The sequence below is a fragment of the Hypoxylon trugodes genome (genome assembly GCF_022578975.1).
Source record: "Hypoxylon trugodes strain CBS 135444 unplaced genomic scaffold F4822scaffold_10, whole genome shotgun sequence".
Classification (NCBI taxonomy): Eukaryota; Fungi; Ascomycota; class Sordariomycetes; order Xylariales; family Hypoxylaceae; genus Hypoxylon; species Hypoxylon trugodes.
Window position 1 is genome coordinate 128,937 of NW_026250025.1, and position 24,401 is coordinate 153,337.

General features: G+C 46.5%; 6 protein-coding genes across 6 annotated transcripts; 3 read left to right on the plus strand and 3 right to left on the minus strand.

Moving 5' to 3' along the window:
• Positions 1–1,429: 1,429 nt before the first annotated feature.
• F4822DRAFT_433698 (MFS general substrate transporter) lies at positions 1,430–3,239 on the plus strand (the record flags this gene model as incomplete). Its single annotated transcript, XM_051461877.1, has 5 exons — positions 1,430–1,520; positions 1,577–1,656; positions 1,711–1,775; positions 1,831–2,050; positions 2,106–3,239. The coding sequence occupies 5 exons, from the start codon at positions 1,430–1,432 to the stop codon at positions 3,237–3,239; spliced, it is 1,590 nt and encodes a 529-aa protein (XP_051309532.1).
• A 1,295-nt stretch (positions 3,240–4,534) lies between these two features.
• On the minus strand, positions 4,535–7,036 carry F4822DRAFT_49896 (uncharacterized protein). The gene is made up of 2 exons (XM_051463578.1): positions 6,854–7,036; positions 4,535–6,722 (listed from the first exon to the last, which is right to left on the minus strand). Exons 1-2 carry the CDS (start codon positions 6,945–6,947, stop codon positions 4,915–4,917), a joined length of 1,902 nt encoding a protein of 633 aa, XP_051309533.1. The 5' UTR covers positions 6,948–7,036; the 3' UTR covers positions 4,535–4,914.
• A 3,474-nt stretch (positions 7,037–10,510) lies between these two features.
• On the plus strand, positions 10,511–14,636 carry F4822DRAFT_50341 (uncharacterized protein). The gene is made up of 7 exons (XM_051463579.1): positions 10,511–10,632; positions 10,863–12,341; positions 12,405–12,572; positions 12,645–12,828; positions 12,894–13,715; positions 13,807–14,196; positions 14,260–14,636. Exons 2-7 carry the CDS (start codon positions 11,134–11,136, stop codon positions 14,605–14,607), a joined length of 3,120 nt encoding a protein of 1,039 aa, XP_051309534.1. The 5' UTR covers positions 10,511–10,632; positions 10,863–11,133; the 3' UTR covers positions 14,608–14,636.
• Positions 14,637–15,335: 699 nt separating this feature from the next.
• On the minus strand, positions 15,336–16,728 carry F4822DRAFT_417500 (DNA-directed RNA polymerase III, subunit Rpc31). The gene is made up of 2 exons (XM_051459452.1): positions 16,408–16,728; positions 15,336–16,342 (listed from the first exon to the last, which is right to left on the minus strand). Exons 1-2 carry the CDS (start codon positions 16,540–16,542, stop codon positions 15,521–15,523), a joined length of 957 nt encoding a protein of 318 aa, XP_051309535.1. The 5' UTR covers positions 16,543–16,728; the 3' UTR covers positions 15,336–15,520.
• A 218-nt stretch (positions 16,729–16,946) lies between these two features.
• Positions 16,947–18,442, plus strand: F4822DRAFT_50424 (uncharacterized protein). Its single transcript, XM_051463580.1, has 2 exons — positions 16,947–17,280; positions 17,337–18,442. Exons 1-2 carry the CDS (start codon positions 17,133–17,135, stop codon positions 18,263–18,265), a joined length of 1,077 nt encoding a protein of 358 aa, XP_051309536.1. The 5' UTR covers positions 16,947–17,132; the 3' UTR covers positions 18,266–18,442.
• On the minus strand, positions 18,443–20,559 carry F4822DRAFT_50452 (uncharacterized protein). The gene is made up of 4 exons (XM_051463581.1): positions 20,402–20,559; positions 19,666–20,340; positions 19,457–19,594; positions 18,443–19,387 (listed from the first exon to the last, which is right to left on the minus strand). Exons 1-4 carry the CDS (start codon positions 20,456–20,458, stop codon positions 18,620–18,622), a joined length of 1,638 nt encoding a protein of 545 aa, XP_051309537.1. The 5' UTR covers positions 20,459–20,559; the 3' UTR covers positions 18,443–18,619.
• Positions 20,560–24,401: the final 3,842 nt, after the last annotated feature.

The window sequence follows — 24,401 nt, forward strand, 5'->3', positions numbered from 1 at the left end:
ATGAAGTTTTAGCAAAATATTAGTGACTTCTAGAATGCCAAGACCCGGGGTAGGCAATCGGATGGGGCCCTATTGCCCTGTAGATAGGTACCGAAGTAGTAGGGGGTATATTCCCTGCAGGGAAGAATAGGCGAAACAAATACAACAATGCCATAATAAAGCTCTAGAAGGCTATCCCCACCCCGTTACTCTATCATGCCATTCTCTAGACATTGTCAATGAAGCTTAAGTTAGATTTAGGTTAATTATCACACTGACTTGGGCTCTATCGGATTATAGAACAATCTGGACATATTAGTTGTGATTTGATGAAGAACACTACGGATTACTTACAGTAGCGTACGCAAGGGCGTAGGTAAGTGGGGGTAACCAATCGGAATGCACCAGAGGCATCGTGTAAATAGAAGACTACCAGTAGTGTCCGCTATTTATGGGGGATCTGAGCCATCTCACTTAATTTGTTCCAGTGCTGTCGAAGCTACGGTGAAGTGGATGTTTCTCAACGAGCTCGCGCGCCGCGAAACGTCCCTCTCGTGCGAGCGCATCGATAAGGGAATTGATAAGCAGGTTAGTTGGTATTGAACATACGACGGGCGTGCTAATCGCAAAACGCACAATGTCTTCGGATATTATCGTTGCCCCTGTCACTGGGGCTAGGATAAGGCACAGAACAGATCCCCCATCGCGATCCCTAGAGACCGATATGCCGAATAGAGCGTTTATCGAACGAATATAGAATAAATTCTACGAGTAAACCAACTACCGTGTTGGATCGAGCCGGATCGGCAGGGGCTTGGCGGTTTCCGACCGAGTTGTGGGAGGCATGTTGTTTTACAACCCTGGTGATCCACGGCGAGGTCCCGCCGCGCGCTTGAGACGACGAACAAAGACGGAACACTCAAGATGTAGATCAGTCGCAATGACCCGCCAGAATCGTAGGGTTATGGTCCTGTTTCTGCGTTTCCCATCGGTTCAAAGTTCTTACTAAAGGGATACGCAAACATGTGGCTGTATTTACTGGACCATAGATTCGCATGGTTCGTAATGGACGAATCAACAATAGATGCCCCTGGTTCTGCGACGCCTTCCAGCTTTCCGACAAGCGTCCATTCGATGATCGACTGCTTGACACAGGGTCACCTAGGACAGCCAAGACGACATCCACCATGAACGCGCGATGGGATATTGATAATCTCCATTCTCGCGAGTTGATCCTCGCCAGGGCGTCGAAATAAGTATTTCGTGGATGCCAATAGATTGATACATTCCTTTCCCTTTTCTCACCTATCTCCTTTCTTTCTTTTCATCTTTAACTCTCCGACCAGACACTGCCGGCAGTGTCTTCTCTTCCATTTTCTTTACTTCATTTCGTTTCTGTGTTTTTTAGACATTATTTCCTTTTTTTCGGTTCCTTTTTCGTCATCTTAAAATGGGTATTGGGGTATTAGAAGATAGGCACCTGGACAGGCCGCCAGGAACCTCGAAGCTCGGCGAGGAGCAGGGTTCCTCGTTCGACTCAGGTCAGTCTATAACGGAATAGAACTGCCCTATATCGAAACTAAATGTTAGCCTTTAGCGAGCACCGGCGATTTAAAGAAAGATGGCGACATCATCCTAGTTCCGCAACCGAGTAATTCGCCAAACGATCCGCTCAACGTTAGTGTCTCGGATGCAATGTATTGGAGAAAGGGGGCTGACGAAAAGATATAGTGGTCAATGACATGGAAGAACTCGATTATGCTCATCCTGGCATTTAGCTCCGGTGTCACAACTTCGTAAGTTGACTCGACAGGACAGATTGGGGTTATGTGGCGGGGCTAATATGCGCAGACTTGGTCCTATGATCTCTCCTGGTTTGATAGTTATCAGCCAACAGTTCAATGTCGACCCTGACACTGTCTCGACCTTCATGGTCGGTTCTATCCTTCTTTTTACGGGATCGGTCACTTTCTTCACGGCTTCTGGTGCGAATATCTGGGGCAAGAGGCCATTCTTCGTGATCTCGACGATGATGTTGTTGATATCTAATATTTGGGGTACCTTTGCGGACGTAAGTCGCGTTCTCAACGGACGTCCTACGCCCCCTATACTAATAGATATGGCAGTCCTTCCCTTCACTAGCTGCAATGCGAATCTTCCAAGGTATCGCCTCCGCTCCTTTGGAAACCCTGGTTACGTCTACGGTTTCCGATCTTTTCTTCGTTCATCAACGAGGGTTCCGTCTCTCACTATGGGGTGTTATGCTTGGTAGTGGTGTTTTACTAGGCCAGATCATTTCTGGTTTTATCATCGAGTCCATGGGGATCTCGGGAACTTTTGCCGTCAGTGCAATAATCTTCTGCGTGATTCTGCCTCTTGTATATTTCGTCGTTGTTGAAACCACGTACACGAAGCCACGCGATGCTGGCATGATCATCGATAAGCGTCCGGATTCGCGCGACTCTGAAGTAGACTTCAAGGAACTAAAGGGCGACGATCCAGCCAACGAGCAGAAGGAGAGCTATAAGAGTCAACTTCGACTCCTCCGTGGTCGTTTATCGGATGACTCATTTTGGAGAGGTGTAATCAAGCCGTTCCCCTTGATTTGCTTCCCTGCTGTTATCTTTTCAACACTCGTCTACGCATCTTTCTTCTGCTGGTTGTTAATGATTGGCGTGCTGTCCGTCAACGTTTTCTCAGCCCCGCCATATAACCTCAACTCTGCTCAAATCGGACTCACGAACATCCCCTTAGCCATTGGCGCTCTCATCTTTTCACCAATCTCCGGCTGGATGGCTGACGCGATTCCGGTTTGGATGGCAAAACGCAATGGTGGTGTTTTCGAACCCGAGTTTCGCCTTGTGCTCATGGTCATTGCCATACCACTTTCAACAGCTGGCTTCATCGGATTCGGTGTATCTGCTTCTAGGGGACTACCGTTGGTTTGGTGCTTGGTATGGATTACTATGCACTCGATAGCTGTGCCCTTCGCCTCGCAGGCTTCAATCAGTTACGTTATCGACTGCCATACGAAGGACGCCAACCAGGCCTTCGTGACCATCAACTTCGTCAAGGCTCTCCTAAGTTTTATCGCATCGACTGTAGCGAATGGAATGCTCGCCAAGTTTGGGCCCCAAACGTTGTTCACGGGAATTGCGATTCTAAACCTAGGAATTAGTTTACTTACCATACCTAGCTACATCTATGGAAAGAGACTGAGGAGTTGGGTAGCAAGGAGTGATTGGGCGAAGAAGATTTAATATGCGACGACGGCATTTTTGGAGTGGTAAATCGGTCGAGTAATCCAGGTCAGTACAAGTGTTTCCCGTCAATGAAGGACCGAAACTCGTGTTAGAGATAGTGAAGTACTTGCTTGAAGTCAAGGCGCTTCACCTCATGTTATATAGATAACAGACCTACCCGCACTATCTATTATGGAATTAATAGCCTAGGATTCGACATCCGCTATTGCCATTAATCATTTTGAGGCTTATGCTATCGTCACCCTAACCAGGGATACCTTAAAAAAACCACGATAGGCTAGTGATCATTTCATATAAGACTGCGATTGTTTTACATTTCTTCCTACTAATATTATTATAGCTTTATTATACGTACTTCGCTATTATCAAGCCCTAGAGAAGGGCGGCATTGTCTACAATTGTAAGACCTTTGATTCCGAACTTCTACCACTTAAAATAGGGATTCTCACCAACCAATCGGAGCGAACCGTCTACTTCGAAGCATCGTACACTTATACTCAAATATGCCCTCAGTAAGTCAGATACGGACATGCAGTGTAAACCATCATAAAAACGGTAATATTTTTATCTAAATATCCATACCACTACGAACCCTCTACACAACCATCTTCTTCCGTTTCTCCACCCCACCATGCGGCCGATGCCGTCGCGGATTCAACCTATTCTGCTCGCCACAATCGCCACACAACAGCGACCCATCCTCACGTTGTAGTTTGCACTTACACGTGCATCTACAATTACTATAAAAGGGATCATTCTTACCCCAGAGCTCGGCGTGTTCGCATACAAGGCATAACGTCGGTGGTGGGGTCTCGTAGCTCGGACTTAGATCTGGGTTGTAGTAGCAGTCTGGTTCTCCCGCGAGGTTGCGGCAGTGGCAGTATTTGCAGGCGCAGCGACGGTTGGATGCCATGGTTGATGGGTGAAGTATGTAAATTCTGAGGAATGTGCGAGCCTATGATAGGTATCTTTAAGATGTTAAGATTTTGCAGTGAAAGGGGGTCGTTCGTTGACTAGATTTCTATGTGGACTCAATAGGTAAGTTCGTAAAGTTGGTTAATGAGTGATAGCTGGGTGGGTGTGGAAATGCCTGGTAAGTAGTCTTTTAAAATATAATCTCTTTGATTTCTTAGTTCTTCACTACTTGGATTGTAAAACTCAAGAGCAAAGGAGACCGAGTATAAAGAGAACAAATGAACTGACTAACAAATGAGAAGAGGCTACTGTCGCGGACTTGGTTAAGGCAAAAATTCCTCATCAAAAGCTTCATGGTGAGAGCTTGGCCGCGAATAGGGTCAAGGATGTCAGGATGGCAGCACGTTAGGCAAGACTAGACGTCCCAGTATAATTTGAGGCATCAATATATACTGCTATTTCATTGATAAACATCCCTTCTCGATAATTTAGCGTAAACGCGATACCATGTAAATGTCATCCCGAACCACCTAGTCATAAAGGTACTGGGTCTGAGCCCTAATCGCATTGCGTCGTCTCTCCATAAACACATGTATGTGCTACTCCCCTGGCTTAACCAGCTAGCACAACTCCAATATAATCCAAAGACGAGGTTGATACTGATACAAGCCCCCGATGTATAAGATAACTGAAACTAACTTCCGAATAAATAGAACCGAACCCCCATCCTGAAAGAGATGACCAGGAAGACTCAAAACTAGAGCAAGTTTTCACTCTCAGCTTTACTATTGAGGTTCTTGCCGAGATTCTCAAGAAGCGTCTTCAATTGGTCGACTTCATCCCTCAGTTTCTGGATCTCGAGTACGGCGGGATCTTCTTCGACATTAGCTTTGCTGTCGGCAACTTTCTTTGCCCAGCCCTCGCCTTCAAAATCGACTTCACTAGCCATCTGTTCCCATTCCTCTTCCGTGTCATCATCATCCTCGCCTCTTCTCCTGTTTCTTCGGATCTCCTTAGCTGTCCTGACTTCAAACAACGCGGAACAGAAGAGTAGTGGAGAGTAAATTACACCCATTACAATATCATTAAGGCGTTCGTACTGATTCTTGGGCATCCACCATTCGAAGGGAATGATGAGCAGGAATATTTCGATCAGGTTGAACGGGGCGATAAAAACGTTCTCGTCGGGAGCGCGTACGAATTGCATGGTCTTTTGAGAAAATAGTGCGAGAAATTCGTCGTCGGCATTGTCGTAGATATCCTCATAGGCGCTATTGTACAGCGCGATAAGTACGTTCAAGAGGATGACCATAACGACGAAGGTGAAGAGGTAGTAAAGTATAATCCCGAATGGTGGGCTGAATCGTTCAAATCCAGAGAAATCCGGGCTTTGCATAATAGCATTAGCCATAGCTTGTAAGATAAATACCGTGTCTTCCCCGGCCATATCGTCCGCATAGTCCATGCCGATGAACGCTTGAAGAAACCCAATGATGACAACAACCAGCAAGGCAAAGAATATGATGCTTTCCTTCATCATCACTTTAAGTACGACAAGCATCGCACCAAAAAAGCGGAATGAATCCATGTAAAGGAGCAACCTAGCCCAGAACATGGGAGCCGTGAAAGCCAAAAAGTTGTATGACAATTGGTTAAACTTCTGACGGTGATCACGGTCATCCGGTGGATGACTGAAGGCGACGAGGCGCATCGCAAGCGAAACCATTAACAGCGAGTATAGGACATTGTTGAAAGCATTCCAAAAACTAAAGATGTGATATCCGGCTTTGTAGAACTTTGTAAGTTCGTCGAAGAGGAAGCCAAATGTGAAGATGTAGAGGAGAATCTCCACTAGATCTAGATCACCACCAGGGTTAATGGTGTTGATAGCGCCGGTGTAAAGAGCCAGATAAATGATGGAAATTATTAGCTGGAAAGCATTCTGGTACATCGGAGCTCGCATGCGATCTGGGTCTAGATGTGGTAGGAGAGTGGTGTTGTCACGATCCTTGTAGTCGACGAAACTCGCAGGGTCGTTCTCATCTTGTACTAGCCATCCCTTCCAGAGGTAGTTGATGCATTTCTGGTAACCGGAAGATCCGATCACGCGAAGCGCATGAAGATCGACGGCCTTTTCAATGACATTGACGGGTAGAGTAGTTTCGCCATCGACTATAATTGAAAACCGCTTCAGCAAAACCGACTGCAGCAAATAAGGTATATCGTCCTCAGACTCAATAATACTTTTTGCGATGACTTCGCATGCGATGGCGCGGATTTGATGTAACGACGCGTCCCAAAGCTCGACCAAGGCTTGGTGTTTAAACCAGCGATTGACAACTAGAAGACAGAAAACCACACACGAGCGATTCTCTGGCCCACCGGCTTCTTTCGCGGCCTTGATTACTTTGGGAGTAATTATCCTACTATGAGGTTGGGTAATTCGCTGTTCTTCGAGTTCGCACGGCACACATTGTTCGATAAGGTATCGCAAACGGAGAGCGACTTTGGTTACTTCGGTAGGGGGGATTGCAGATTCGATCTCGTCCTGATGAATTGGAAGCACTTCATAACGGATAGTCCGATGCCGGTTAGCCCAAAAGCTCATGGTTGATCAAATGTGGATGATGAAAGGTTCCAATTGGAATCGGATAGCAGTGTATGATTGGCAGCGAACTGAACAATTATTTACTTACATCGACGACGGGATTCGTGGGCAATCCAATCGTGGTGGTTATGTGATGGGTGACGGTCCCATCCTAGAAGCTTCCTCCAATTGAAACCTCCCATGGTCGTTTCGTTTCAAAGAAGTGATTGTAATAGATTCGAAGCTATCGTCTCGGAAGTAACGGTTCTAATCGCGAGGAAAGCATGGATTGTCGTGAGGTCGTAGGTTCGTGGTGATAACCGAGAATCTCCGGAGAAACAAAGAAGCAGCATTCAATTCAGGATCCAACGCCCGTTCCAATTATAGAGGTATAATTGTTAATGGTATATGGAAAGAACATTGAAATTGGTATTCATACCAGCATATTTTAAGACATATTAACGCTCGAATACGTATGTATATGCAGATGGCGCAAGTTTCTTGATTTTGCCCGGCGTTTAGTTGACGATGCTTTTTGGTTGGAGAGCTTGATACAAGATACATCCAATTGATCTTTCCATTGTCGCTTCCCTTGTATCGACATGACGTTATGCAGTGGGGGATGTATGCGCTAGCTCAAATCGCTGTTACCTAGATTCTAGAGGAGAGATTGCAGGATCAAATTCGTCACTTGTCGCTCCTTCGAACGCTGTGTTAAATAAAATTCGACGATGATAATTGAAATTCACAAATTTCTTAACTTACATAAATATAAATATAAATACCAAAAAATAATTACGTCAACAAAGTTACCAAAATGGTGAGGTGAGATCCAATTTCTCTTATTTGCCTAACCCACCTCACTGATTTCCAAGGTTACTTAGGTACATGTTGGGGGCCCTCCAACCGTACTGGATACCGCTGTCAATCATTGGAAGAGCTTCAGCTTAGCAATAGCAATGAGAAGCACCTGAAGTACATACGCGCGTGGGATATTATAATTCTCCGATTTGCTATTACTCGAATTTATTATTTCGCCGCGGACTTTACCTACTTATTCCTGTCGCTTGTATCGGCACGAATGAAAGTAAGGGATACGGAGAAACTTTTACATGATGGACGCGCCCCTGAGGTATAATCAGCGTCTCCTTTAGGTACTTACTGCATGGAAAGCCTCGGCCCCTTATCACAGAATCCGTGGTTACGGAACCCTGCTTGCTTGCAAACAAGTCCGCATGTGTTCCATACGACAAGCTAGGATTTCCATCTTTGGACTGCGGCTCTGAGATGAGGTACTTGGGCTGTCGGGTGACGAGCTGCACCTTTTTGCGCCTCCCGGATGTTAACCATGGTCTAACCTTAGCCGATAATGTGGCTTTCCTTCCTGCAAAATCCCGGCTCAACAACGTTATATTTCACCAGTCGGGGAACCTTTAAAAAGCCCCAGATGAAATATGCCGTTGAAGTCCTTTTCTATGTCGCGGATCTGATCCTGCCAAGTACAGGCGTGCCATTGCATGTGTCGCTAGGTACGTTTCTACCGGCTAGAGTCGATTCTTTTTGTTGAGGTGAGGCTTGATAGAGCGCTTAATGATTGGATGAATAGTGTCGGTGTAGCGCTGCAGATGCTCGATGGACAGTCACGGCCGTTGCTTCCCCGACCGTCCGCAGGACGTCGATATCTGCACGACTTTAGATCGAAAACAAATGTTCCCCCCTGCCAACTGAGGCATCTTCATAAATAGGCAACGGGGCTATATTCGGTGAGTCAAATGTCGCATGCACAGGTCGTATCCTATTCAAAGCCTACATGATCGAAATATATGTAGTAGAGGCTCTTTCTCGTCCTAACCCATAAGGCTACATACGAACCGCGCGAATTTAGAGCCATTGATGATATTAAGTTGTCATAATATAGGCACGTTCGAGTTATTGGCGGTCAACCAATTCCAACTCGGGGAAGGATGTGATTCAGCCTTGCCCTCAACCTATATGCATGCCGGAACAAGTTGCCCGATAGGCGTTTTTGCCGTTTGACTCGGAGGAGCCGAATGATATGAAAACCAAATTCGAGTCACTGTTCCATTAGGCTGCCGATGTTATAACACACCAAAGTGTTTTCTCTATTGCGTATAGGGTTAGCACATGGTGATCTAGTTAGCCTGTCGATCATATCATAGGACTACCTAACATCCTATAAAAGCCGAAGCTACACCCAGTATACCAACACGGTTATGATTGGTCGGGCATCTTGATCAGGTGGCAGCGCTGCAGGCTAGTTCAGTAGATTACGCACCAGGGTAGACAGGCCGGTGGGTAACATCAGAACGAGCCGCTTCATACAGCAGCAACCGGCATAACAGGGCGAACGGATTTAGTGGGCATTCGAGCTGTTCTAGAGGCTTGTAAGGCAACCACGCAGCCACGGCCTCAATTCATTCGACGTTCTGCGGCCACTATACCCACAAGTATGTATGGAGGCCAATACCACCTACAGTCGCATTTAGGAAGAGTATACGCTAGGTTCGAGAATACGATGTAAAGGAGGTAAATAACGAAATATTAAATGTGGACAGGGACTAATATCCAATACCTAGATGTTGAGAATTGAATGAGAATAGGGACTTGAGCGCATTTCTTTGTTGAAGCAAGCGCCCGCGTGGCTGTGGCGGGGTTGTAGTTGGTTTGATAGCATACCCCTCGGTGAGGATGGGGTCCATATAGGGATAGGCAGGCTGCATATACATACCCCCATACCCCCCATGCGGTCCGTGTCTATGCAAATGTTTGCCTGAAGTTAACTTTTTCTTGAAGCATGGATCAGTATAAGATACTATACTATATCTACGCTAAGTTAAGCCGCTTGACTCATTTTCTCAGCTAAATGGCAGGACCCTTATTTGTATAGACTTATATCCATGGGTGCACATACCTTTTTGATGTTTGTATAGGTTGTCACTGCCCATTCGTGAGGAAACACAGCGACGCTAATAAATTTTCATGTTAATCTGTTGGTTACCTCATGTGGCTTGATCTCAGTACATGCAGGTGTTACGTAGGTAGTTTCCTGCACGATGTATTGTACAGGGCTCCTACCCATATACGGGACGTGCCTACCTAACAGCCTATACCTACCCGTTATAATTGCCATGCCCATAAGCGCCCCGAGACCTATCACACTTTCCCTATTCCCTAGTTCTCTAGAATATAACGTAGCCGCTTCCTTTATTCTTATTTGTGCGCGCGCCAGAGACAATCTCCTAGTTAATATTTAGATAGTAGGAAAGTTAATTGGTCAAGGCTGCTGCTAGACCGCCGTTTATAGGATTATTATAATCATTGACCACCCTTCCGTCCACCTATCTATCTATCGATAGCTCTTAAAAAAATTGAAATCACACTCTCTTGTGTCATCCCATCTTCTTACCTCTTGTTTTGCACTAACCTCTACCAACAAACATCCTGGTTCGTCTGCCTAAGCTGCTAGCCTTCTCCGCCGCATTTCTACTTGTGTGTTCACATCCTCCAGAATTTCTTACTGATGTGCATACATATTTCGTAGGTACCCAGGGCAAGGCAAGGCCAGGCAAGCAGGCAACTACCGTTTCACTCACCATCATTCTAAAATATTCTTTTCATTTCACAGCCTCTGTGATTCGTTCTCTACATTACTCACTCCGGTCGTTCCCGAGGGGCTCTAGGACTACTACGAGACGTGATTACAGTCTGTCCAACACATAAATATCAACCCCCTTCGACGGATTTCACGGGTAGCCTACTTCCTCTTCCCTCTTCTAGCCGCCTTCTCTTTTCTATTTCAATAATTCTCTATAATTCCTTCCTTCTACGACTCTTCAAAGTTTCGTAGCAGTTCATACTTTGAAATAGGTGCGTAATATGTATCCTCGAGTTGGTGCCATTGGATGGATGACGGGCGCTTGTACTGCCGTGTACAGCGTGGCGACCGTATCTGGTCTCAATTCTAGAGGAGAATAGCTGTCCAAAGAGAATTTGACATATGTCACTCTCGATTACACAGCTGATCTCCCACCCTTTAATTTTCATTTTAATATTCCTTTCAACTATTTTTTTACTAACACGGTGTGCTTCGGTAACAGATTTTCAGGCCAGTCATGGGCATCCACGAGGGTTAAATCGTTTGATTGTGCCCACACACAGCTACCAAAGCAGAAAGGACAGGAATTTCCCCCCGCCTTTCGCCCAGGTCGCTATTTTATACAACTGACCAACTTCTTCTGCGTTTTCATTTCATCTTGCCGTCTAATATTCCGAAGCGGCTCTTCTCTACTATTATTATATCTTACGCGCCGCTGCGTGCTCGCCAAGGGCTGCTTATCCGTCGCCTCCTACTAGCGTCGAGCAATCAGCATGGCTTCCAATGTTGACGTGAATATGGATTCTCAGGAAGCCAAGGCAAGCCCCGCGGATCGTCGCGAAGGAAATATTCCCGATAACGGCGATACAAAGACTCAATTAACTGAGAACGTTCCGTCAACTTCGTCCCCCGACGCAAGTAACAAGGCTAAGGGCTCAAAAGGCGATAAGAAGGCCAATGCTAAGCCTGGCAAGAAGGAAAAGAAAGCAAAGTCTAGTAAGTCTAAGAAGGCATCTCCTGCGATTAGCGAGAGCTCTTCTGGTGGTAGTGAGGACGAGTTTACCAACTCATCCTCAGACGATCACTCCGAGTCAGCATCCGAGGCCGAGGTCAATTTAAAGAAGAAAAGGCCCCAAAAGAAACGCCAAGATCTCCGAAAGGCCAAGAAGAAGGTGTCAAAATCGTCCAAGTCAACTTCAAAGCAGACTAAATCACCGACAAAGGCTTCCGATTATGATTCTAGCGATTCTGAGGTTGGAAGTGAAGATGAATCAGATCCTGATGAAGAAGAAAAGGCTAGTAAAGCATCTGCGGGGCAAGAAATTGCTCAGCTGAGATTGCAGGTAACCCAGCTACAACGCCAGCTTGCGACACTTAGCTTAGCTAGCGGAACCCCTGGAATGAATCCTGCTGCCTCCCTCAATCAAGGACTGGGAATGCCCGGGGGACTCGGGCTTGGAGGTATAAATCATCCGGGGTTGAGTTACCCTGGTTCTTACGGCAATTTTGGCGGTGGCTTAAATGCTCTATTTAACGACCCCCTGGGAAATGCTTCCAAAGCTGCTCGTGGCGGTCGCGCAAATGCCCTGCCACCTACGGGCCATGGAAGGCGACTCCCTACTGACGAATTCGGACTTGATGACGCGACAGGACGCGGATATAGATCGTCTAAATCTAAGAGTGGACGTAGCGGAAAGTCTCTCTCTCGTCGTCTTGAATTTAAACGTGTAGATCAGGTCTGGGATACGCAGATCCATAACTACAAGCTTCAAGATACTGCTGAGAATACTAATAACTCCCAATACGAAGAGTATCTATTCCATGTGCGCAGAACTTTTGACTGGGAGGGAAAGTACAAGACTACTCTCGTCGACATCAAGAGTAAGCAACTCCGCGAAGCCCTTCAAGATGTGATTGGAAGCGTCAAAGGCGTAAGTTTGGTAGAGGAGACACCCAAATTAGATCCCAAAATGCTATTCTTGTAAGTCACCAGTCTCTATCCACGGCCCCTTACCTCACGATTCGCTAACAATGATGGCATTAGGTACTTGGAGGATATGCGAGAATACATGGTTAACCTCAAGGAACTTGAACCGGAGGGAGACACGCGTAAGGAGCGTAAGAAGGTCCAGAAGTGGATTGATGAGAAACGAAGGCATCTTCGCGTTCTTATCAAGTATCTCGATACGGATCACGCCGAGACCAAGAAGAGGTATGCTATTGAACACGCCTCCTAGCAGGCTTCCTGAGAATTGGCGACATAACGTGCTCACATGCCTATTAGTCTATATCCCATGCTAGAGAACGGCCTCATTACCTTTGATTTACTGTGGGCGCTTTGGAAGCCGAATACCCTCGCATATACTACTACATACGGATCCGTTGACGAGCCCCGTATCTTCAAAGTCGAGGTTGCAGAGAAACACTACAGCATCGTTAGAGGCGAGTTTTACTACGTCGAGGGTAAAGTAAGTTTCCCCTCCCACAAAAGCTCTATATTACTTCCTATACCTGGTTATTAATATTATTATAGTACTTCGAATACGACGGGAAACAATTCGGATTCGGTAGCATGTCAGAGGAGATACCGGAATTTCGCGGTGCTCGCAAGATTACTAGCTTAGGGTGCTATCCACTGAAGTACCATAAGAACGAAGCTCAGTTGCGCAAGGACCTTATCGATCGTGGTAAAAAGTTCGTCAGCCTCGGCGGTGTACACTATAAGAGTCACCAAGGCATGGCTTATCATAAAAAGAAGAAGGCTATCATCAAAGTCAATATCAACGGACGGATCATGGTTGACCCCGCGATCCACCGTCGTATAAATCCCAACTATCCTGTCTCTCTCGTCCGCCCGAAAGACCACGACGTTCTTAGCGACGACGAAGATAGTGACGAGGAAGGCGAAGGCTGTTGCTGTGAGTCGGAAGACGATGCCGGGGACGCCGGCCTCGAACAGGTCGAAGGAGACGGAGAGGGTGGAGGTAAGGTTAAGTATGTGACAAAGGTTTACAAAGATAATAAGGGCAATGTCTCCACTATGCGCATCCCCAAGGATTTTATCAACACGGAGACTCCAAAGGAAAAGCTCGATCAAGTTTCAGGCAAGGGAGAGGAAGACAAGGACGAGTCCACTAAAGATGGCGAAACTATCGCCGCGGAAGACGAGAAGGACGACGTCCCGCCGGTATTCTCAGATGAAGAATACCTAATCGCCTCACCGGTCGTACTAGGATTCGCTTTCGCCGAGAAGCTCTGGTTAGAGTTTACCGTCTCCGGTATTAAGGAGATTTCGTGGAATGAGAATGCCTACGACTCCTTGGTTTTACAACCTAATACGAAAGAGATTGTCAAGGTAAGCAAGATCCGCTCCCCCTGAGGCCTGGAAACGGCGATCTGTTCTAACCTCTTAATTGTATGGTTTCGTGCTAACTTTCAACTCAAAGGCTTTGGTAGAATCTCACAAGTATCACCCTGCTGAGAGCATCGATGATGTCATTCAAGGCAAAGGCAAGGGGCTTGTTGCCGTACTTCATGGACCTCCTGGTACTGGAAAGACATTGACCGCGGAAGGAATCAGCGAACTTCTCAAATGTCCGCTTTATATGGTCTCGGCCGGTGACCTAGGTACTGACTCGCGTTACCTCGAGGCCGAGTTACAGAAGATACTAGATATCTGTCACGCTTGGGGGGCTATCCTGCTTCTCGATGAAGCAGATGTCTTCCTTGAGAAACGTAACATGCAGGATATTCACCGAAATGCTCTAGTCAGCATATTCTTGCGACAGCTAGAGTATTTCCAAGGAATATTATTTTTAACCACAAATCGCGTACAGGTATGTTCTGCTTACTCTGCCCATTATTGGATAAAATTAACTGACTCTGGCGCTCTTTTGCAGACATTCGACGACGCATTCCAATCAAGAATCCATATTGCGTTGCGGTATGATGACTTGGATATGAAAGCCAAGAAGGCCATTTTCAAGATATTCATTGAACGTGCGCGAGCAGTAGCTGGAGTCGACTTAATGCCATTTGATGATGATGACTTGGTCAGCCTAGCGCGACACAATCTCAACGGTCGTCAAATCAAGAACACTGTCGGCACCGCGCAAGCTCTTGCTGTCAATAAGGGCGAACCTCTAAGCATGCGTCACATCCGTGAGGTCCTAAACGTACAACAAAATTTCGAGCAGGACCTGAAAGGCGGAAGTGGATATCAAGATGCCATGCGCAGCTACTTCTAAACGGTAGTTTCGCGTGTCTCACCAACGCCTCATCAACGATGACTGTTTCGTTTGTCTTTTAGGTTATGCGGCAAATCAGAGAGGGAAAAGCAATCCTAGATCGGCAAAACTTATAGAAGAGAATTTCATAAAGGAAAGGAAAGGAAAGGATAGGGAATAGGGAATAGGGAGGACGACGATAGGTGGTGTGTTCGTGGTTGTGACTTGAAGATTGGTGTGTTGCTTTAAGGAGCATTCGGCTAGGAGTGACGATTCCCCCTTTCGCAATTCAACTTACAGCAGGGGAAGGTGGTCCTAACCAGACAGCACCTCGAGAATTTCCATTTCCTCCTCTCTACGTTATATGCATTGACGGATTGACGGGTTATGATGCAATGATATATGGGCACGAAGCATGATTATACGCACCAGTAAACCCGGTTCAGCCTCAGGATAGTATGCGTCTTGGGTTAGACGCTATTTCCATCGTTTCCTGATTTAGAATTCCACTCTACTTCGATTTTCTACGTCAACTCCTTTGGTAGTATCAGTCCGCAGGCATAGCGAAGGAAGGGAATGGGAGCGAGTGGGAGTTCGTATGGATAAGTGCTAACCCACCCAGGTAGTTAATATAAAGCGATTCGCTATATATTCGTCTACCACATGTTCGTAATTGTAGGAACTAGATTCTTTCTGAACGAGAAATGTACTGAAAAGCAGATATCCAATAGTACGGAAACTTAATGCTTTGGGTATTGAAGAAAATTCCCTGGTATCATCTAGTAGTTTGCTATATATATAGTTGTATGAAGCAAAAGATTCTAGAAAGTAAAAAGATCTAACCTCCCATTTTTTGACAAACGCCGATCCCAATGCAGCCAGCCGTAGCCTTTTTGGTTTATAATTATTCATCTTTCCCCAAGAACTTTCTGAATTAGAAGTCCATGGCACTCTCTCCAACCCCTTCTTCATCTCCATAGTCATCATTATCTCCCGCATCGAAGTAGGCCTCAGCGTCGTAATCACCACCTTCGTCTTCATCATCATAATCATCGTCTTCTTGCGACATCCCTTCTTCCTCCTCATCAATATCGATATCTTCCTTATTCTCAGCGTCTTCATTTTCGCCCTCTTTAATCGCAGCTTCAATCCGTGCTTTTCGCTGCTCCTCCGTCTCATCCTTCCGCCTTCTCCGCCAGCCGTCGGTATCGTCGTCACTACCGAGCGATTCACCATCTACGACTACAGCAGCGGCTTTACGTTTAACCCCCCTCTTGGTTCCTCGTGCTTCGGATAGGAAACCACCGCGTAGTCCGCCGCCGTCGCGTCCTTCAAGCGTGGCCCATAGTTCTTCCGGGAAGAACTCGGATACGTAACCCGTTGGGCGCGAACGCAAGTCTGGTAGCATGCGGTTTGCGTCTACGAATTTGTGGCTGTAGAGGGGAACGGCTAGGAAGGGGTCGATTGTGGCGCGGTTTTTGATACCGAAGCGTGCGTTTACTTGGGCTTGGCCGTAGGTTCGTCGGCGGGGGTCTGGGGGGCGCGCTGTTGTGGTAGTAGTGGTGGTGTTGGTGCTGTTTTTGGAGGGGTCGGGGGCGGGGACGTTTTCGACTACGCCGGGCGTTGCGCCGCTGGTTAGGTGTCGGTGTGTATAATACGGTGTCGCGTGGAAGGCTTTTCGGAATGCGACGAAGGATGCGATGGTGCGGGCTTCTGTGTCGCTAAGAGGGGGTGCGGTTGGTGGTTTGTAGGATTTCTATTGTGAGTCAGGCTTTGTTAGCGAATATTATGCAATTGGTAGGGGAATAAAAGGTGCCTTACGGGGTATGTTTCTTGGGGCTTTTCGTTAAATTGTAGGCCTGGGTCATCAGCACCTGGCATGCCCTGGGGCGCTATCTTGCGTGCGCCAAAGCCGCCGCGGCTGCCTCCTCGGCCTCCTCTACCGCGTCCAGACATTGCGATACATGGATTGTTATTCCCTTTGGTTTGGGATTGTTGCACTTGGTACGCGGGTAGAAGATGTTGTCGGGCGTCTACTATAGGCGCATCGGCGGCCCCTGTAAAGCTAGTAAAAAAATATGTGAAGGAATCAGAAGTAAAAAATGAGATGACTCAATAGGACGAGATAGAAATAGAATTAGAATTAAAGATTGAATTTGACTTTCTCAAAATTTTGGCGGAGACTCGGTGGGGTTTGCGACAACTTGCTGTGCCACAAATACCCCGCATTCACCTTGTACCTATTTCAGCCACGATTGACCCCGCAGCTAAGTCCGTGCCGTCTCGCCCCCACCACCCCACCTGAGCTTTCCTAGATCCCGATCCCGATGTCTTTTGGGGTCCATTTCTACTTTCTCCATCCTAATTCTCCATTCTAATCCATCCCAAGAACACCTTATTAATACTACGCGTCCATTACCTGCCTTGTCTGCCTACCTAGACTTTGACTTACTAAGGAAGTTAAGTGTCTTTACATTATTACTTGCCTGCTCTTATTATACTCCAGTAAAGTCTCGTGAAGCCTTTAACATATCTCATCTTCCACAATGAGTCGGATAGCTGTCAAGATGGATACGGATACGATCCCCGTCACTGGGGTTCAGGAGCTAGACAAGCACCTTGATGAGCTTCTAGCGGATCCAACCCTATTGCCAACTGCTAAGCTATTTGACGATGTAGAACTTCAACTTACAGGTATGAGATATCTATCACCCGGTATCCAGCCTTAACACTGTACTAATCTACTTCAGACGCTAATATTCCACCTCTCATCCCAACACTTCTTCCAAAAATCACAGAGATACTTAAACAGTATCAACAAGACCCATCGATCTTATGTAGCTTAGCCATCAAGCTTCTTGGTCCCCTAAACTTTACTCAGATCATGTCTCTAGCTTCGGAAGAATCTATCATACAAGCTTTACGATCTCCGGCTCCCTCGGCAAACATTCTTGCTATGACTGTTCTGGAGAAGGCAGCTAGATCACCAAGCGACGCAGCTATACTTGCCATGATGAACAATGTGGTTACCAATTTCCTAGCACAATGGTTAAGTGCCCCACAGGTCGGAGTGGGCGAGAAAGGGTCCAAGGTCTTGGGTGATCTTCTTGATGTCGATTGTGATACTCGACCCCCGGATGGTTTATCTGTCAACGGAATGGAGATTGCTGTAAGAAAGCCGCCTGGTCAGGGGTTAGTATGGCGAAGGATATTCCAAGATCGAGATATATACGATTTGATACTATCTCATTGTACCGATGGTCGTCTCAGCTCTCAGCAACAGTCGCTCGCCCAGGGTCGTTTACTCCGGGTTTTACCTCGTCTTGCGGCCTTGAACTTCCGCGCAGTAACCTGGACCGATTTTACCGATTTAAATCAGCGATATGCTAATTTTAACGGCAATGGCGGGTTATTACATTTTGCTGCTTTGCACATGATCGATAAAGAGGATATGCTGGTGCACCTTAATCTCATCGACTTTTTTGAGGCGCTGCTAAGTATTCAGCGGGTCACACCATTTTCTACTTACAAAATGGAGACCCTTTCGAAGCTCGTAAAAGATGCTACCACACAAGACGACACCCTGAAAAAAGCGATCCTTACTTTACCCGAGCGTACAATACCTGAAGAGGCAGAAGATCTGACTCGGTTCATCCACGAGGTCATAAATTCGCAGTAAGGATCAATGGACGGCACGTTCAGTGTTTTACTACTTTAATATTTAAGAGGAATGAGACAACTTTCCCAATACCTCTTGGGTATATATCTACGAGGCTAGTTTTGCCATGTGAGCTCCTATCTTCCAACTACTACAATGTGCAAACCAAACCCTGATACAATATCCAGCACCTGTTCGTGAAAAACTCCATCATGCGATCGTGTATATCTGTGTCGGAAGGAATAAATATGACCTTCCATTCATATTACTCCTTATTCCGGACCTTCTTTCTTCCTCGCTTGTACTGGGATGGTAGGCAAGATCTTCAAGGTCTGTGTCATGGATCATGGATGTCTCGAGTACTCGTATATTCAATCAGCACCGACATCCTAACCCGCAGAATTCGATGGTGACGTCTTGGTTCTTCATAAACGGCATTCGACCTGTGTATCCCTTCACATTAGCCATGATAGTTGCTTCCACCCATCGGCCTATGGGTGGTGGTCTCCTAAAGTATTCCATATCATCAAGACTTCTAACACAGAATTCCCTTTCTTCCTCGTTTGCAGATTCATAAGAAAATGCGAGCGCGGCTGTGTATTCAATGGCGAGAGGCCTTTGCATCCTCATCCATGGGTAAGACATCCATATCCGCCTACTGTATTCTCTACAGCGTTTCATGACGCTCGGGGCGTAGTGCTCAAGGACTTGGTTTGCTTCTTGTAGGGTTCGGCAGATAATGATGCTATACATGGCGTGAGTATAGAACAGCTTCGCGGTGTCGATGTCGCGGAATTGGTAGCTTGTCGGGAATAAATCCGGGTCCAAGAGATTATCTACCTCGGCAATATCGCTAGATTCCATCATTTGGCTCAGAGTTGTCTCGTCTTCTTGCTTTAGGTATTCGAGAACTGGCTCGGCCCTGAGTACAAGCTCGGCTGCTGTCATGGTGTCTGAGCGATCCTGACAAAGCGCTCGAACGAGTCTCACTAATGTTGGCCATACGGTCATCTCGATCCATAGACGATACATAGCCTTGACGGCAGGCCGAACCGAACTATTTTCTATGGCCTGTTTAAACGCTGTAGTCCATTCGTTACTCGAGAACACGCTATCTCTCCCTAATCGTACGTCTTCTTGTAGCTAAATACGATGCTATTAGCCTTCATGGTATAAGACAAACATTAAGACTTCCTTCGCGCCTCAACTTACCATGTTGAAAAAGCTATCAAATGTGAGGTAAAGGGCTAAGTCGTTGAAGCCTTGCCAAGGACCTCCTCTGCTAATAACAGCAGTCAGCCCTGCCGCATGGTGCTCTTGGTTAGCACCCCGTTCAAAATCGTAGGTGAGCTATTTGCCGCGGAGCAACTGTTAGCAAATGATTCTGCAAACTTATCGTCCTAACTGTCACTCAGACTCACTTCAATCTTCTGTAACAACCATTGCGCGGCGATAGTGTCTGTCGCTAAACCATGCTCGGGTTCTTCGAGTGCCTTTCGCAGACTTCCCAAGGCTTGCATATGCAGTCGCAAGTCTAACCAGGTCTCTGGGCATAATATGTTACGCTGACTGTTGGACCAAGATGTGACTACCAACTCCACCGTATGCCTCAGCACTAGGCTTTCCGATCCCAATCGCTGGGGTATCAATTTTATTGATGGGCCCCATATCTGCATATCATGACCCGTCCCTGAGGCTGCCTCTAGGCATGATATGAATTGGGCTGCTAATCGATCGGACGGGCGCATAACTGGTGATGATGTTGGCGATGGCGTTATGTTACTGCCACTCCTAACATTCCTAGGTCGATGTGGTCGCGTTAAGCGCATCCGATGAAATGTGCCAGGACCAAGAGAGGCCGTATACTCTTTCATGTCCACGATGATTGTGCCGCCGGGACTTGTCCGCCGCGATACCGGATCACGAATCTGGCCACTGTCGCTAGAGGATATGCTGGCGTCATCCGAGTCGCTGGATTTGGGTGTTGGTTCCTCATTATGGCAACCATTCACCACAAATTTGAAATTGCTCCGCGCTCCAGAGCAGACTTTACCGGCTCTGGCACATGCACCACATGTCGGCCAATTCTCATCACACTGCGTAGAGATGTCAGCTGGAGTTGCTCGGCAAGCAGTTATCGGGGTTCAAATTGCTTACCTTCGTCTTCCGCACTTTGCAGAATGTGCATCGATTGCTCTTTGGTATTCCCACCATTGTCAATAAGAGGACTGGGTCTTGGCTCCTTGTAGTTGATGATTATTATGTGGATATGCGAACAACTAACTACCGGAGGTAATAACGTTGTATGTTGGTTGGTCGTCTCAATTTCCCTTTTCGATCGCGTTGGTACTGGCTGCAGGTACGCCGTTCTCGAGAAAAAGATGTCACATCAGGAAATTCTCCCAACACGGTGAAACATGCGATTTATTAATCACGTCAAGATATCTGGGATCGTCCGTAGGGGTTGTCACGTTGAGTTCCGCGTCGTGGTAGCTATTCCGTCTATCTTTCATAGGCGGGTGGAGCACTTAGATAATCGACTAGGACTCCCGAAGCCCAGGCGCACGATACGAGACCCGTCGTCAGGGGTTGCAAGCAAGGTACAGCCCATTAAGGTTGGGGCTCTGTAACGCTGTCTGCAGTTGAAGCGGTCAGGGAGTGAAATCCCTTCGCCCCCACGTGTAAGTTGACTTAGCCTTAGTGGAATCCAGCTGAAGGTGGTAGTTCCTAAATCAAGCCTTCGTTGATGATGTCAAGGGAGTTATGTTTCCTTCGTTTCTCGCTTTCGATGGCTAATTTGATACCGAGAGGGACCCCCTTGACGAGATTGTTAAGTTATGCTGTTCGTCTGCTGCTTCCTCCATGGCTTAAAGGTAGGGCTGAGTCATATAATAATGGGACGAGCAAAGTAATACAACCCAACCCTCAGTACTTTTTACATGCCTAGTCTGCTAGTACAACACACGGTAGGTCTCTCGCTAGTCGGGGAAGCTGAGCCATGAGGGGATAGATGGGAGAGAGAGGAGTATCGGAGCAGGGTTTGACATTGACTTAAGAGATTTCCAGTTCACTTCCGGTAAGAGATCTACACACACTTCTAGTATCCACCCCCCTTTCTCACATAATCACTTAGAATTATATGCAGCGTCCACTTACCTTACATACCTTGCTAGCTGAATACTTGGATACTTTCTAACTGTGCCGTGGTAAGGCTGAAGGGTTCATGCCAATGAACCTGACCGGTTTGAGAAACATGGGAAAAGTCTTTGGGCTATGAACGAGGAATCCGGACATACCCGTAATGTGGCTTGAGAAATTATGACACGTATAATTTCTCACTGCAAGTTATAAAACTCCCCATTTGGTGGCGCAATGAGGCATCTGGATATGTACCTATCATAACCCCAGTTCCCCTATGTCACTTATTTTATCCCCCTTGTAACTCTAGTGATCGCGAATTTCTAGAAAACTGACGATACTACATCCCCAATTGTCCCTCGCTTCCTATCTGGGTAACAATTTACCGAACTACCGACGATTTAGAGGGGCCATGTTGATGCTTTCGAGAGTTAGGATTGACCAATCAGAAGAGGAACGCAACATTCTTCCAAAAGAGGAAATTAAGTACACAACTATATGGATATCCAAGTACGTATTGATGGACCTAGTCGAAAAGCCTAAGCCCACTCTGAACACTTTCATTTGCTAGCGAGAGCCTATCAGAACCCTCGGGGACATTATTTTTGGGCTATTCTTTCACGGGTATGTAACACGACATATGTGTAGATGTTGTGGAAGGTCAATTTATGCATGTGGCACCATCGGATGCCGATACATACCTACCTAGCTACCTAGGTAGGTATAGCGAAGCCAGACATTATTCACCTTGTCTAAGAACTAAAGAGAGAACGAATCCACTTTGATGTCAATTATCTTTCTCCTTCTGGGGGCCAAAAGCGATAAGTAATCGTTGTGTTTCGCCTCGCCGCCTTACCTTCTCAGCTATTCGCAGGGCTGAAGTAAGTGCAAGAAGAGAAAAAAGGGGGCCAGGTATCCATTACGGCCGCGCGTTTAGGAGATCTTCTAATAGGCTATATGAACTCTCTTCTCCTTATAATATCTTACCGCGATGTAAGCGGGGATTAATGATAACCACTTTCGAGACAAGGGACGTGACACACTACGAATCTCACTTACATAACTCAATACCATGCGGTAAGAGAAGTTGTGTAAGAATAATAGTTAACCTCCCCGCTGTTTCAATACAACGTACCTGACTCGTGCGAAAACGCCTTGCGAGACGTGCCTGATTCTTGATTCTGCCTTATGTGCTGTACATTATTTTGTCTCTCTTGACTTTTTCTTCCCCATCGGCTTTCAAGGGTGTACTGACATATGCAGAATATCCCATGCTTGACGCAACATCGCGTAGATAAAACGCACTGATAAGCTGTAAGAAGAAAGTAGGCCGTGGAGCAATACGGAATCCTACCCAATAATAACCTCGTTTCTTGTCCCATATCAGGCTAGTTTAGTTCATCCCATCCCATTCCCATCCACCCCAACCGAACCCACTTGAACCTATCCCCTGGAAAAGCAAAATTAAACGTCCTCTGATTACTTAGTCTTCTAGTCCATGCGCCGGATTCCCAATGACCAATGGTCTAGCATCTCCAAGGGCATGGATATGTATAGCTCCTGTGTTTTAACATACCACGACTAAGCCTCTAACACGAACATGGCAACATTCTAGAATAGAAAGAAGTCCCTCAGCCCTACACGGCCGAATATTATTCGTTCGGACGAGATTAAACGCCTTATGTGGTGTAACCAACCTTACCATAGAAGACTGCGTAACGGGACCAACGGCCATGGATATAGAATGGGACTCCCATGCTCGACTTACATAATATACAACCTCATTTCGAACAGCGTTATCTCGTTCTCTCTTCTCCAAAGTTCCTGTAACACAAGGAAGATACCCACGGAGCTACGTATATCGCAATTTCTTGCAAGACCATGCAGTCATTCCACTTAATTTTCACTCACCCCTCCTCCCCTTTCCTCTTCCTTCTCCGTTCTTCCCCCCTTTTCATCCAGTAGATAGCATATTGTATTAATCAGACATGATGGATAGATTATAAGCAAACGCCGAAGTAGCACAGTGGTATCACGGCGCATATTAAAAACGCCAATGAATAAGACATCGTGAAACATGATATAAGCATGCCGGTACCTCTACCGTATAAGCTACACCCGCGCAACATATCTCGTCTCACCAGATTGGTGGACAGTAAATTATACAAACCCAACACGGCATGGCCCCATGGCCATACCGGAAGCCGTCGAGCCACGTGCGAGATGTATGAGCCACCTTACTAGGCCGCCTACTACTACGTATGTATGCATTAGACGCAGACAATTTCCTTGTGCTAGCTCGCCTCACCGCCTTGTCGCCTTAAACGCGCCTAAGGATCACGTAGTATAACATAGAAATATATTAAAAAACTAAATACACATTAAAAAAATAGGAAATGTCGTCATTACATCCATGTAAAAGCCCCCCTTTCCCAATTCTTCCCCATCTTCACCTTCGCCCTCACCTTCCTCGGTCGAGTCTGCCGTCACAATCGCATTCCTTCCAAATTTGATATCACACAGCCAGTGGGAATGGTGCATTCATTACTTACCATCGCTACAACCATATTCTAGTTACACAAGACTTCTATATATAAAGAAACTAACTAAGTAGGTAGGTAGGTACGTAGATAAGACCGACACCATTTATTTCTATTTCTATGAAAAGAAACCGCGGAGGGTCGGGTAGGAGTTTAAATATACATAACATAGCAACTGGTGTAGGGGGGCATAAAACAAAAACCGTAGCGAAGGTTCCGGCATCCGGTTCATGGAATACGAAGAAAAGAAAAAACGAAGCACGTCACACAGACCTAAACGTCAGGAGTTATATAACCCCGAGGAGTTTAGCGTCCGGGGTGGTACCGTCAGGGGGGTTACGCAAGTTAAGAAAGTGGAGGCAAGTTAAGGTAAAGGTAAGGATGTTGTTCTCCGGTTCGTTGCGACGGTACAGACCCAATTATGCATTAGGTACCTAGTTAGTTAGGTCCAGGTATATATAGGTAGTCTCGAGCCAAGT

Coding starts and splice junctions, on each gene's coding strand:
- F4822DRAFT_50341 (XM_051463579.1), top strand. CDS start 11,134: ATGGCTTCCAATGTTGACGTGAATATGGATTCTCAGGAAGCCAAGGCA. Junction 12,342..12,404: donor GATCCCAAAATGCTATTCTT/GTAAGTCACCAG, acceptor TGATGGCATTAG/GTACTTGGAGGATATGCGAG. Junction 13,716..13,806: donor ATACGAAAGAGATTGTCAAG/GTAAGCAAGATC, acceptor TTCAACTCAAAG/GCTTTGGTAGAATCTCACAA.
- F4822DRAFT_49896 (XM_051463578.1), bottom strand. CDS start 6,947: ATGGGAGGTTTCAATTGGAGGAAGCTTCTAGGATGGGACCGTCACCCA. Junction 6,723..6,853: donor CCACGAATCCCGTCGTCGAT/GTAAGTAAATAA, acceptor TCCGTTATGAAG/TGCTTCCAATTCATCAGGAC.
- F4822DRAFT_50424 (XM_051463580.1), top strand. CDS start 17,133: ATGAGTCGGATAGCTGTCAAGATGGATACGGATACGATCCCCGTCACT. Junction 17,281..17,336: donor TGTAGAACTTCAACTTACAG/GTATGAGATATC, acceptor AATCTACTTCAG/ACGCTAATATTCCACCTCTC.
- F4822DRAFT_50452 (XM_051463581.1), bottom strand. CDS start 20,458: ATGGTGGGAATACCAAAGAGCAATCGATGCACATTCTGCAAAGTGCGG. Junction 20,341..20,401: donor GCAAAGTGCGGAAGACGAAG/GTAAGCAATTTG, acceptor ATCTCTACGCAG/TGTGATGAGAATTGGCCGAC. Junction 19,388..19,456: donor TTGATAGCTTTTTCAACATG/GTAAGTTGAGGC, acceptor CATCGTATTTAG/CTACAAGAAGACGTACGATT.
- F4822DRAFT_417500 (XM_051459452.1), bottom strand. CDS start 16,542: ATGTCTGGACGCGGTAGAGGAGGCCGAGGAGGCAGCCGCGGCGGCTTT. Junction 16,343..16,407: donor AGCCCCAAGAAACATACCCC/GTAAGGCACCTT, acceptor GACTCACAATAG/AAATCCTACAAACCACCAAC.